At 41.2% G+C, this 12,350-nt stretch overlaps 1 protein-coding gene across 2 annotated transcripts in view; it reads right to left on the bottom strand.

Annotated features, from left to right (window-relative positions):
• Positions 1 to 12,350, bottom strand: part of LOC115111794 (vacuolar protein sorting-associated protein 37B-like) — a 29,186-nt gene that overhangs the window by 15,696 nt on the left and 1,140 nt on the right. For both annotated transcript variants that reach the window (XM_065011685.1, XM_065011684.1), the window contains exon 2: positions 5,612 to 5,783. In XM_065011685.1, the coding sequence (XP_064867757.1) occupies positions 5,612 to 5,783 (172 nt within the window). The remainder of the gene's footprint in view (positions 1 to 5,611; positions 5,784 to 12,350) is intronic.

Genomic DNA, 12,350 nt, shown 5'->3' with positions numbered 1-12,350 from the left:
GATAATATTCTCACCAGGACTTGAATTTCCCAGTGGTTGTGTGGCCGTAATGCCCGCTAAAAAAAATCTGTCTTTTGCAGCCAAAGGGGCCATTGTGCCCTTGGGCTGAATATAACAGTTATAATTATTTTCTTGTGGCTGCCGTGCTCCAAAGCACTCTCAGATATCTCAATTCTTATTAGCAAATCCCCATCACGTCATCCGGTCCTTCTCACAGGCATTCATTTAAGTATGCTACAAGTGAATTAAGACACAAATGCGCTCGTCCCTCTTATCGAATTCCAGGGCGCATATTGAAGATGTCCACATTTAGCCTACTTTGTCAGCCAACAAATGAGTAGGCCTAACGAACAGTAGAAGCACTAGCCTATGTCAATCTACTTTCCCCCATAGAATAGGTACATTTTTGAACTATTGGTCAACTTGTCCTTCAATGCAATAAATAAATATTCCAAACATACTCTGGGACAGTTGTGGGATGTGATAGATCCCAAATTAATACAACCACTCACATCAAAAACATTTTTTTAAAGCAATGAGGCTGATGCAATAGATCAGAACCTTTAGCTTAAAAAAGTTTGATAGCCTAATAGTTTATTTCTTCACATTATAAGTGCAGCAATGCGAACACGGCCATGCAATAAAATGCAAATGAATTACTTAAAAATCATACAATGTGATTTTCTGGATTTTTGTTTTAGATTCCGTCTCTCACAGTTGTAGTGTACCTATGATAAAAAATACAGACCTCTACATGCTTTGTAAGTAGGAAAACCTGCAAAATCGGCAGTGTATCAAATACTTATTCTCCCCACTGTATGTATGTATGTATGTATTTATGTATGTATACACATAATAGGCCTAGAAAGCTGATGGAATCCTCTTTTTAAAAGAGGCCATCAAAACAATTCTCATGCAATTGCATAGCCTATAGAAATGTAAGCTCATGGGCTCTCATTACGTTTATTTGATTTTCGAATACATTTGCATTGATATCAGAGTGATTAGAGGGACAATAGGGTGTTGAGTACCAGGCAGTTAGCAAGTTTGGTAGGCTACTAATGACCGTCAGAGGCATCAGAGCTTTGAGAAGCCTAGTTACCATGTCGGTGTACACTGCATTTGCATTCTGTTTATCTCTCTGCATTTAGATCAAATATATTCATATTTATACTGTAACTCTGTACATCCAATACACTGTATATCAATTGTATACCCACTGTATATTTGAATATCTGTTAATTCTCTTATAGCTCTATGCTCACTCTACCTAGTTGTATATAATGTATGTTTAAGCAAATTTAAACTCCACTGTTTGTATTCGGTCTCTAAATGTTGTCTATCACTAGCACCATATCACCAAGTAAAATTCTGAGTATGTGTAAATGTACTTGGCAAATAAAGTTGATTCTGAGGTGTCAGGATGATAGAAGCTCCTCTTCTGGCACAGCAAGCATCTCTCCACCCACTATGGCTCCAGCAAAGGCCCCAGCAAAATGACGACACAGACTCACAGGAGTATCAGCACTCCTCCACACAATGGAATGATTCTCTACCTCTGGAAGACCAGCGAGGAACAGGAACGAACACACACACACATACACACCCACCCACCCCTTGGACCCAGGGATCATGAGACTGCCATTTAGTAATGGATACAGGCCAGCCTTCACTGATAGTCTGAGGGAGAGTTTTTGGCTTTTCTACCTCGCTCTTTCCCCCTCTCTATCCCTACCTCCCTCTAGCACAGTTTGGCTCTCACATGCCCAGCAGCACAATGGCTCACTGTGGACTGCTGTAATAAGGGGCAGGGGAGCAGAGTGTCCTGTCATCCTGGCTCCCACTCACTGCTAGACTGGGAGTCTCTTCTGAAGAACCCCCTTTGGCATTGCCTTGAAGGATTGGTGGGGGAGTCACTGTATACAAAAGGAAACACACAAATCAAACAATACTGGGTTGATTCTGCTTGGAGACATCGATTTTATTTTGCTATGGGATGCGTCCCAAATGACGCACCCTATTTCCTATATATAGTTTACTACATAGAAAATAGGCTGCCATTTGGGATGCAGTTGTGCTGTTCTGCTCTGTACTTCCCAGGTATCTGCTGCTAGGACAGCCAGCACACAGGGAAATCTACATTTGACTAAATGGAATTCGGAATTCAACAAACAAATGGCAGGAGGCCAGGCGCTTTGACTACAGGGGAATACAAGGTTAAACCAACTTCATCAGTGAGTGCTAAACTACACCCACTAGAACAAAGTAAGTAATGAAATGTTGGCATGCTGTTCAGAGTGGCTTCACTGGCAACCGTTGCGTCATACCAGGTCATAGGTACACTCAACTTATTACTCACTCCACACAAAGTGCTGCTAAGGTGTGCCATTATGGGGGTATACACTACTCTAACTCTCGCCTACTGCAGTATAGCTGGTATCTAAGTCAATGCTGTATTCTGCTCAATACTGGCAGAGATCAGCTACTGCGGGAAGGAAAATGACAAATACACTAGGGCCACTATTTAATAATAATAATCAGGAAATGGAGAAACTGGTCAGGTCTGCGTGTCAATGGAAGAACAAACAATAGAAAAATATTGTAACTACCGTCTCAAACTATCCATGACAGTAAACAACGTTCAAAAGTTCAGAGTGAGTTGTCAACTGATTTGGTAATCCAGATAATAGGCATAACCTTTTCAAACCATTAAGCCATCACAATTAATAGGGTTGGACGATATACAGATTTTCATATCGTCCTTCTGTCATCCATGATTTACGGTATTATCAGCTTACTACACAAAGGGGCACCAAAACCCTGGCAAAATATGCCCATTAGGCATCTATTACTAGAACGCTAACAAATTTAGCACAAGTAATAGCACATTTCCATGGAGGCTGCTAGCTAAATATGCTAGCGAGCACAAATTAAAATAAACAAATTGCATAGACAGGCAATCAAGCTCATAAAGTTAAACTTACAGTGTGTTCAGAAAGTATTCACACCCCTTTACTTTATGCTAATGTTGTTGCCTTATGGTCTGAAATTATAATTGATGAAAAAAATGTAACTGGCTTACATACACACACAATACCCCATAATGTCAAAGTGGAATTAACTAATACAAATTTCAACAATGAAAATGTCTTGAGTCAATAAGTATTCAACCCCTTTGTTATGGCAAAGCTAAATATGTTCCGGAGTAAAAACTTGCTTAACAAGTCACACATAAGTTGCATGGACTCACTCTGTGCAATAGCGTTTAGCATGATTTTTGAATAACTACCTCATCTCTGTACCCCACAAATACAGATATTTTTAAAGCCCCTCAATCGAGCAGTGAATATCAAACCCAGATTCAACCACAAAGACCAGGGAGGTTTTCCAATGTGTCACAAAACAAGCATATATAAAACACATAAGAAATATCATGATACGTTTTGTAAACGCAGACTTAAAATGCTTCTTATTGTAATTTCTTCTCAGCATCAGAAAAATGTTCAGTTGCACTTCTCCACTCGGGTGAGAATTCATAAAAGGGTATTCAATCAGCAGACAACACTGAGTGATGTGTAGCTACAGTGGCAAGAAAAAGTATGTGAACCTTTGGAATTATCTGGATTTCTGCATGAAATTAGTCATAAAATTAGATCTGATCTTCATCTAAGTCACAACAGACACAGTGTGCTTAAACTTATAACACACAAATTGTATTTTTCTTGTCTATATTGTATACATCATTTAAACATTCACAGTGTAGGTTGGAAAAAGTATGTGAACCCCTAGGCTAATGACTTATCCAAAAGCTAATAGGAGTCAGCTAACTTGGAGTCCAATCATTGAGACAAGATTGGAGATGTTGGTTAGAGCTGCCCTGCCTTATAAAAAAAAAAACTCAGAAAATTTGAGTTTGCTATTCAGAAGAAGCATTGCCTGATGTGAACCATGCCTCGAACAAAAGAGATCTCAGAAGAACCTAGATTAAGAATTGTTGACTTGCAAAAACCTGGAAAGGGTTACAAAAGTATCTCTAAAAGCCTTGATGTTCATCAGTCCACAGTAAGACAAATTGTTTACAAATGGAGAAAGTTCAGCACTCTTGCTACTCTCCCTAGGAGTAGCCATCCTGCAAAAGGACTGCAAGAGCACAGCACAGCTCAATGAGCCTAAGAAGAATCCTGGAGTGTCAGCATGTTCCAGGGATTTCTGTAAGTCTTTAGCCAACATCTCCGTTTACGAGTCTACGATACGTAAAACATTAATGGTGTTTGTGGGAGGACAACACGGAAGAAGCCACTGCCGTTCAAAAAACCCATTGCTGCACGTCTGAAATTCGCAAAAGAGCATCTGGATGTTCCACAACGCTACTGGCAAAATATTCTGTGGACAGATTAAACTAAAGTTGAGCTGTTTGGAAGAAACACACAACACTGTGTGTGGAGAAAAAAAAGGCACAAAACCTCATCCCAACTGTAAAGTATGGTGAAGGGAGCATCATGGTTTGGAGCTGCTTTGCTGGACAGCTTGCTATCATCAACGGAAAAATGTATTCCCAAGTTTATCAAGACATTTTGCAGAAGAATGTAAGGCAATCTGTCCCCCAATTGAAGCTCAACAGAAGTTGGGTGATGCAACAGGACAACGACCCAAAACACAGAAGTAAATCAACAACAGAATATCTTCAACAGAATAAAATACGCCTTCTGGAGTGGCCCAGTCAGAGTCTTGACCTCAACCCGATGCTGTGGCATGACCCCAAGAGGGTGATTCACACCAGACATCCTAAGAATAAGAACTGAAACAGTTTTGTAAAGAGGAATGGTCCAAAATTCCTCCTGGCCGTTGTGCAGGTCTGAGCCGCAACTACAGAAACCATTTGGTTGAGGTTATTGCTGCCAAAGGGGGGTCAACCAGTTATTAAATCTAAGGGTTCACATACTTTTCCCACCCTGCACTGTGAATGTTTACACGGTGCGTTCAATAAAGACATGAAAATGTATAATTTTTTGTGCGTTATTAGTTTAAGCAGATTGTTCATCTATTGTTGTGACTTAGATGACGATCAGATGATATTGTATGACCAATTCATGCAGAAGTTCAAGTAATTCCAAAGGGTTCACACTGTACTTTTCTCCGGTACTTAAAATGCAAGATTAACTTTAAGCAAAATATTAGGAAATGTAGCAGGCTACATTCTTCCTATGATAAACATTAAAAATATGATGGCCATGCATCATTTTTACAAAACAATACCTTGCTTTTTCATTGTAAAGGACAGATCACAATTGTCTGCGGGGTGGTCCAAAATAGGGGAGGGTTGTCAAACTTTTTTTTTGTTGCATTGGGAAGGATTGTGTTTTTTTTGGGGGGGGGGGTTACATTCGCTCTCTTGCAGGTTTTACAATATCATTTATTCCATCCTAGCCATATGTGCTTATCTGCTTGCATGCACCTCCCCTATAGTAAGGGGCTTTGGTACTTCCCTTATGGAGTTGCGCAACCCACCCGTCTGTCTATGCCATGGAAAGAGCAGGTGTTCTTACGGTTTTGTACACTCAGGGTATAATGAAATGTACTCAAATTCTGCAGACAAGTGAACATGCGTTACCTAGTTTGGACTTGTGGACCTGGTAGGCCTCAAAGCTCTCCTGTAGTGAGCCGTAGCATTTGGTGAGCTGGGTCTTCTGGTGTTCCAGGCTGGGCTGCAGTTGAAGATTCTGCTCTGCCAGGCTCCGGTTACTGGCCAGGATCATCTCCTTGATCTGCTGCACATCCTGCATCTACAATACACATTAAGACCCACACACAGTGAAACTGACAGTGTTTAAGCAACATGAAATCTTATATAAATCTGCTCAGATACAGTACACCCCCAGGAAGAATATGACTGCTTTCTGACAAGCGAGCACTTAAGACACCTTCATGTTCACATTTCAGTCTTTTACATTTCACGTTTTCATACATTCACAGAATGTTTGGTAATGACGTAGAGTAAGTTCAATTCTACAGCAATATTGTGGGTAAGCTGCCGTGCGTTCGGACAATCAATAGACACTGCAGTAAATAAAACCTAATAAAAACTGTTAGTCTTGTCCAGGACCGGACCCTACGCAGACCGGTGTGCCATATCCAATCAGAGCTACAGTAGGCATATATGCAAATAAGCTAGTTGCCACACGGGCCTGCCATCATTCACTTTGAACTGTACTGTGTGTTTACAGGCAGTGACAACTGAATGGGAATTGCCTGCCTGCCCATTTGTCCGATGCCAAATACATTTGATTGACAACTAAGAGATATGCTTGCTAACTATGGATATTCTTTCAAGCTCAGCATAGCTAGCTAGCAAAGTGATACCCATTTCTTGCTAGCTAACTAAATGACACCTGCATCTCTAGCTGTAGCCACCGAAAAACAATGAGGGGAAAAAGCTGACAAACTCCCATTAGTAAGCTAGCTAGGTAGCTAAAGTAGGCTTCGTGTTTTAATCAAGCTTGCTAAATAAAGACCTAAATGAATAGATACGCTAACCTATTGGCCATGATATGATTGACTTGTGGTCACTGTCCTTGCTGTTTGATTGTATTGACATTCCCAGCCTTGGTTACATTTGTCAGTTTTTGTCCAAACTATTCAGTCATTGAAACAAACCATGCCTCTTGAATGGGTGGAGGCAGCAAACAATGCACCAGGTCAGCTGTGAATTACAACCTGATAGCAATATTTTTTGGACTTCCAAATAATGTATAGGTGAATTATATGCATTGAACTGTATCCATCTATTCTGCCAAAAATGCCTTACTCTACATCATGGAATTTTGAGTCAAATAGAACCTATTTTTAAAACCTTGTATACAGTTGGTTTTGTAGCATTAACTGGGAACTTGATATTTGGGAATTTGATATGACTGATTGCCTGTGTTTCATATCTGCAAAGTAGTTCAAACGCTGTCAGTTCAATTTTAAGACATACAGAGATACATTGTATGACACATTATAAAGACACACATGGTAAGACATGCGGATACACAAACACAATGGAAGGCAACACCAAGATGGGTAGGGATCAGATATTGTGCCTGTCCTGTCAACACTCAACTAGAACCCGCTGTGTGACTTCTCAAAACAAGCCCACGGCATGTGGATTATGTAAAAAAAAAATATATATATATTTTTTAACTCAAATTGGTCACGTGAAGAAAATATGAATATGGAGTTTAATTTGAGCCAAGAACCTAAACCGTGGCTGATGACTAACTAACTATTCAAGAGCTTTTCCCACGTGACTCAAATTCACAGTCGCATCAAGCTACATTTTCTCCAAGGACAGAAATAGCAAGTGGCTTGGGCGTGAATAGAATCATGTGACCCAGCTCTGCAAATACATAAACTAACCTACCATGTAGAACACTACTTCCAAGACGGATTATCTTATAACAGAAAGACAGAAACCAGACAGCCGTGTGGGCTTTGGCCGCTGGGCTGTGGGTTAAGAGGGTGACAGAGAGAAAACAACATTTCAGACAAGGCCAGAGGCTAAATACACTTATTGCCACTGTGCTTTACTGCTTCTGCCACTGCACTGCCATGTCCTGAGCTGACCAAACAAAGCCATACAACTAACTTCCGAAGAACAGAACCACGTCTCAATTAGCCACTCCAACGCCATGCACCGGAAAAAAAAAGTAGGCCCTTAAATAGCATCCATAACTGCAGGCTTATTCTGTCCAACCAAACACATTTTGCGGGGGAAGGAAATGCATTCAGAAAAACTCTCCACTTTCTCTGCTCACAGTGACAGTACCCGAGGGAAAAATACTAGAGGGAACACCAAAATCATCACAACAAACAAACTGTGTTCAATACATTCCTTTTTTCTTCACATTTAAGACACCCCTCCAACTAACATAATAAAGTTATTATGAAATAAGAAGGCATGGCCAGGGAGGACTTAATCCTAGATCAGCACTGCTACTTAGATGATTTATGAATACAGGACCACAGCTCAGAGGGCCAGAGGCAGCATCAGCAGCCAGCATCACACCCAAACAGAGGGTTTTCATTCAGTGCCTCCTCTGGAGCTTAGTCCAAGAGATGATTCTATTCTAGAGCTCAGCCAAACAGGGAGCAAGATATAGAGGGCTACATCTCTCAATGTCATGCATGGTATAGGTCTAGCTACATATCTGCAAATCACAGTTTCCCAACTAAGTGACACTGGCTCATACCTGTGGTTGTTATTTTCCTTCCTTCCATTTCTCTTTTGAACCACAATCACTTCAAAGTGACAATACAGTGCTCTACAGCACTCTATTGAGAGGGAGGATTTGCCTACTGAGACTGACTGATCATGGAAGGAATTCACAGAGGGGCTGAATGACTGTACAAAGCCAGCTTAATCTCAAATTTACTTCACATGTGAAATGTCAAAACACCAAGTTAATCAGCGGACACATCATGTCGTGATGGAGAACTAGGCCAACCGCCACCCAGTGTTGAGATTCTACCGGTTACATTTGCTGAAAAGGAAATTTAGTTGCTTGATATGCTATTCTTAGCTGGCTGTGTTAAATTGAAGATTGATCAGGCCCAGCAACTGCACTAACCAAGACCAGTCTGGCAGCTATTGCTCATGTCCGTCCCTGACTGCCATGTACATTCACGCACACAGGCACAAAATCCAAACATGCCATTAGAGACTGCAGTGAAATGATAACGCACTGCTGTTAACTTGGAACAAGGGGTTTATATCTCCTGGCACGGCACACACATGCCAGGACTGACAGACAAATATGAACTGTCAGTATGTAGCCATGATATTAACCAAGGTTGGCCATAGAGAAGAGATTCATGTGATTCCAGCGAGAGGATGAACATTGTTCTGGTTATTTGAAATGATAGGAACACACACCCATTGAACACCATTTGCATACAAAGAGTGAGTAGGTGTGCGAGTGTGTATTCCAAATGTGAAAAAAAGAGTGGTTAGTTAGCTAGCATAAAGCATAAAAAAAGTGTCCATATTTACAGGTATGCATTTCCATACCGGAGCAGTACAGTGTACTTAAATACGGTACCTGCTCAGATCACATTGTGTACATCAGGGCTAATCAACCATATTCTCACAGGGGACAGACGTAAAAAAGGTTAATTGCACAGGGGGTGGACATTTTCCACATGCTATTATTCTTCGGAAGAACTGTATAAAAAGCAACGCACACACCAATAAAGAACTTTCCTTAAAATTAAATGTTGCTCAGTAATTAGGAAAGAAGCAGAGGGTGCTCAACCAACGTGAGTCGAGCTGCAACCAATTTTGTTTCATAATCGTTGTCAAGGACACAACTATTAAAATATTCCTAAAAGTAATTACGTCATTTTAACCTGAAGACTAAGCATCTCAATAAATAATAAAGATACTATGTCAAATCAGGTAATGCCAAATTCCAGTCTGAAGGAAGTATGTTGAGAATGAATTTCTCTCAGTCATAAGGTGTGTTTCTTTGTCACACTCCCTTCTAACGAATCCATGTGACCAGCGGGGAAAACAGAAGGCATTCAGGAAAGTATTCAGACCCCTTGACCTTTGTCACATTTTGATACGTTACAGCCTTATTCTAAAATGGATTAAACCATTCCTCCCCCCCTCAATCTACACACAATACACCATAATGACAAAGCAAAAACAGTTTTGGAAATGTTTGCAAATGTATAAAGAAAAAACCCGGAAATATCACATTTACATAATTATTCAGGCTCTTTACGCAGTACTTCGTTGAAGCACCTTCAGCAGCGATTACAGTCTCAGGTCTTAGGTATGACGCTACAAGCTTGGCACACATGTATTTGGGGAGTTTCTCCCATTCTTCTCTGCAGATCTTCTCAAGCTCTGTCAGGTTGGATGGGGAGCGTCGCTGCACAGCTATTTTCAGGTCCCTCCAGAGATGTTAGATCCAGGCCACTCAAGAACATTCAGAGACTTGTCCTGAAGCCACTCTGGCATTGTCCTGACTGTGTGCTTAGGATCGTTGTCCTGTTGGAAGGTGAACTTTCACCCCAGTCTGAGGTCCTGAGCACTCTGGAGCAGGTTTTCTTTAAGGCTCTCTGTACTTTGCTCCGTTCAGCTTTCCCTCGATCCTGACTAGTCGCTTAGTCCCTACCTCTGAAAAACATCCCCACAGCATGATGCTGCCACCACCATGCTTCACCGTAGAGGTGGTGCCAGGTTTCCTCTAGATGTGACGCTTGGCATTTAGGCCAAAGACTTCAATCTTGATTTCATCAAACCAGAGAATCTTGTTTCTCATGGTCTGTGAGTTCTTTAGGTGCCTTTTGGGCAAACTGCAAGTGGGCTGTCATGTTCTTTTACTGAGGAGTGGCTTCTTTCTGGTGGAGTGCTGCATAGATGGGAAAACATTCCAGAGGGGCAACCATCTCCACAGAGGAACTCTGGAGCTCTGCCAGAGTAACCATCAGGTTCTTGGTCACCTCCCTGACAAAGGCCCTTCTCTCCCGATTGCTCAGTTTGGAACGCTACAGACAATTCATTTGACCTCATGGCTTGGTTTTTAGCTCTGACATGTACTGTCAACTGTGGAACCTTAAATAGACAGGTGTGTGCCTTTACAAATCACGTCCAATTTCAAGGCTCATAGCAAAGAGTCTGAATTAGGGATGTACCGATAAGACATTTTTGGCCGATACCGAAAATCAGATATTTTCCTTGCCAAACCCCCTCCCCACCTCACATCCTTATATTTTAGCGGCTTTTAAGCATTCTAGTACAGTTAAATAGTTAACACACACAGCGGTGTAAGGAACTGCATCTCAGTGCAAGAGGCGTCACTACAGTCCCTGGTTCAAAGGCCATCACTGTAAATAAGAATTTGTTCTTAACTGACTTGCCTAGTTAAATAAGAGGTTACACACACACCACACTGAACAAAAGGTTATTTTGTTGGCATTTACCTACATTATGTCCCTCATTTACATATGTAGAGCATGGTGGTGACACAGTAACGAAGCGCCAGACAGAATACCACCCAATCGATTGTTCACAGCCTCGAGTACTTTTGTAAGTTTTAACCACACGGTCTGTGTCAGCAGTTTTGTTGAGCAGGTGATTGTTGAGCAGGCGTTTCAATGCCATGACAGAGGTATCGCGTCTGCTGCAGAAGCAGTTGACTAGCTTATTTCTCAAGTGAGTTGTTCGAATGGCGCTAGAAGTGTGTATATGTTTCAAACATGTTCTCAAATGCCATTGAAATGGCAGCAGTGGTATGACCACCAGCACATTCTTGAGCATGCAATACGGCTTTCCTCAGTACGAAATCACCGTCGACCCACTGTGCTGTCAGACTCGGCATGCCCATGGGGCTGATGTCGCTGGTCCAAATGTCAGTGGTGACGCCCATAGCAAATAGCATAATGAATTCCATTATCTTGGCGTTAATGGATTTCGCCTCTCAAATGACTGCTCAACTTAAACTTGTTGGAAGTGTGCGCTTAGTATTTTTCTGCTTTTGTTCTGTGTTTCATGGCGTCATTACGTCATCTACTTACGTTAAACACGTATGCACATCAGCTTTGACATCGGATTTGCACATTGCCATTAAACTAGACATTGGGCCGATGCCAATGTCACCATTTTTAGGTAATATCGTCTGATTCCGATATGTTCACCGATATATCACGCATCCCTAGTCTGAATACTTACATAAGGTATCTGATTGTTTTTTGTTTTTTTACATTTGCAAAAAATTCTAAAAACCTGTTTTTGCTTTGTCATTATGGGATATTGTATGTCGATTTATGAGGAAAAAAGTAACCTACAGCAATCAGCCATGATATCAAGCCCTTCGTCATTCCACTCCACTGCCACAACATGAGGAAAACGAAACCATTGGCAGCTAGAATCAGATACAGGGAGGAATAAAATCGTAACTGGGACTATAAAAAGCAGTTCTCTGGTATCGAGACACATGCAAATCAATGCTAGCTGGTTTCCTTTATTAATTTACAAGGTCAGTTAAAGACCTTACAGCTTACAATTGTCCTTTCCCCTACAGATGGATCTATGGAATTGTCTAGGAACAACTATGTAAATTCACCCTCACAGCTTGTTCTTCTCTCAGGTGTGCTAGTAGAAGTCCTGCCCAAGGAGGAGAACTCTGAGAACATAGTCTGTGGAATTGTTTGATTTATTAATTAACTAGGTAAGTCAGTTAAGAACAAATTCTTATTTACAATGACAACCTAGGAACAGTGGGCTAACTGCATTGTTCAGGGGCAGAACAACAGATCTTTACCCTGTCAGCTCAGGGATTCGATCCACCAACCTTTCGGTT

The sequence above is a fragment of the Oncorhynchus nerka genome, linkage group LG27 (assembly GCF_034236695.1).
Source record: "Oncorhynchus nerka isolate Pitt River linkage group LG27, Oner_Uvic_2.0, whole genome shotgun sequence".
Taxonomy (NCBI): Eukaryota; Metazoa; Chordata; class Actinopteri; order Salmoniformes; family Salmonidae; genus Oncorhynchus; species Oncorhynchus nerka.
This window is presented reverse-complemented; position numbering and strand designations above follow the sequence as displayed.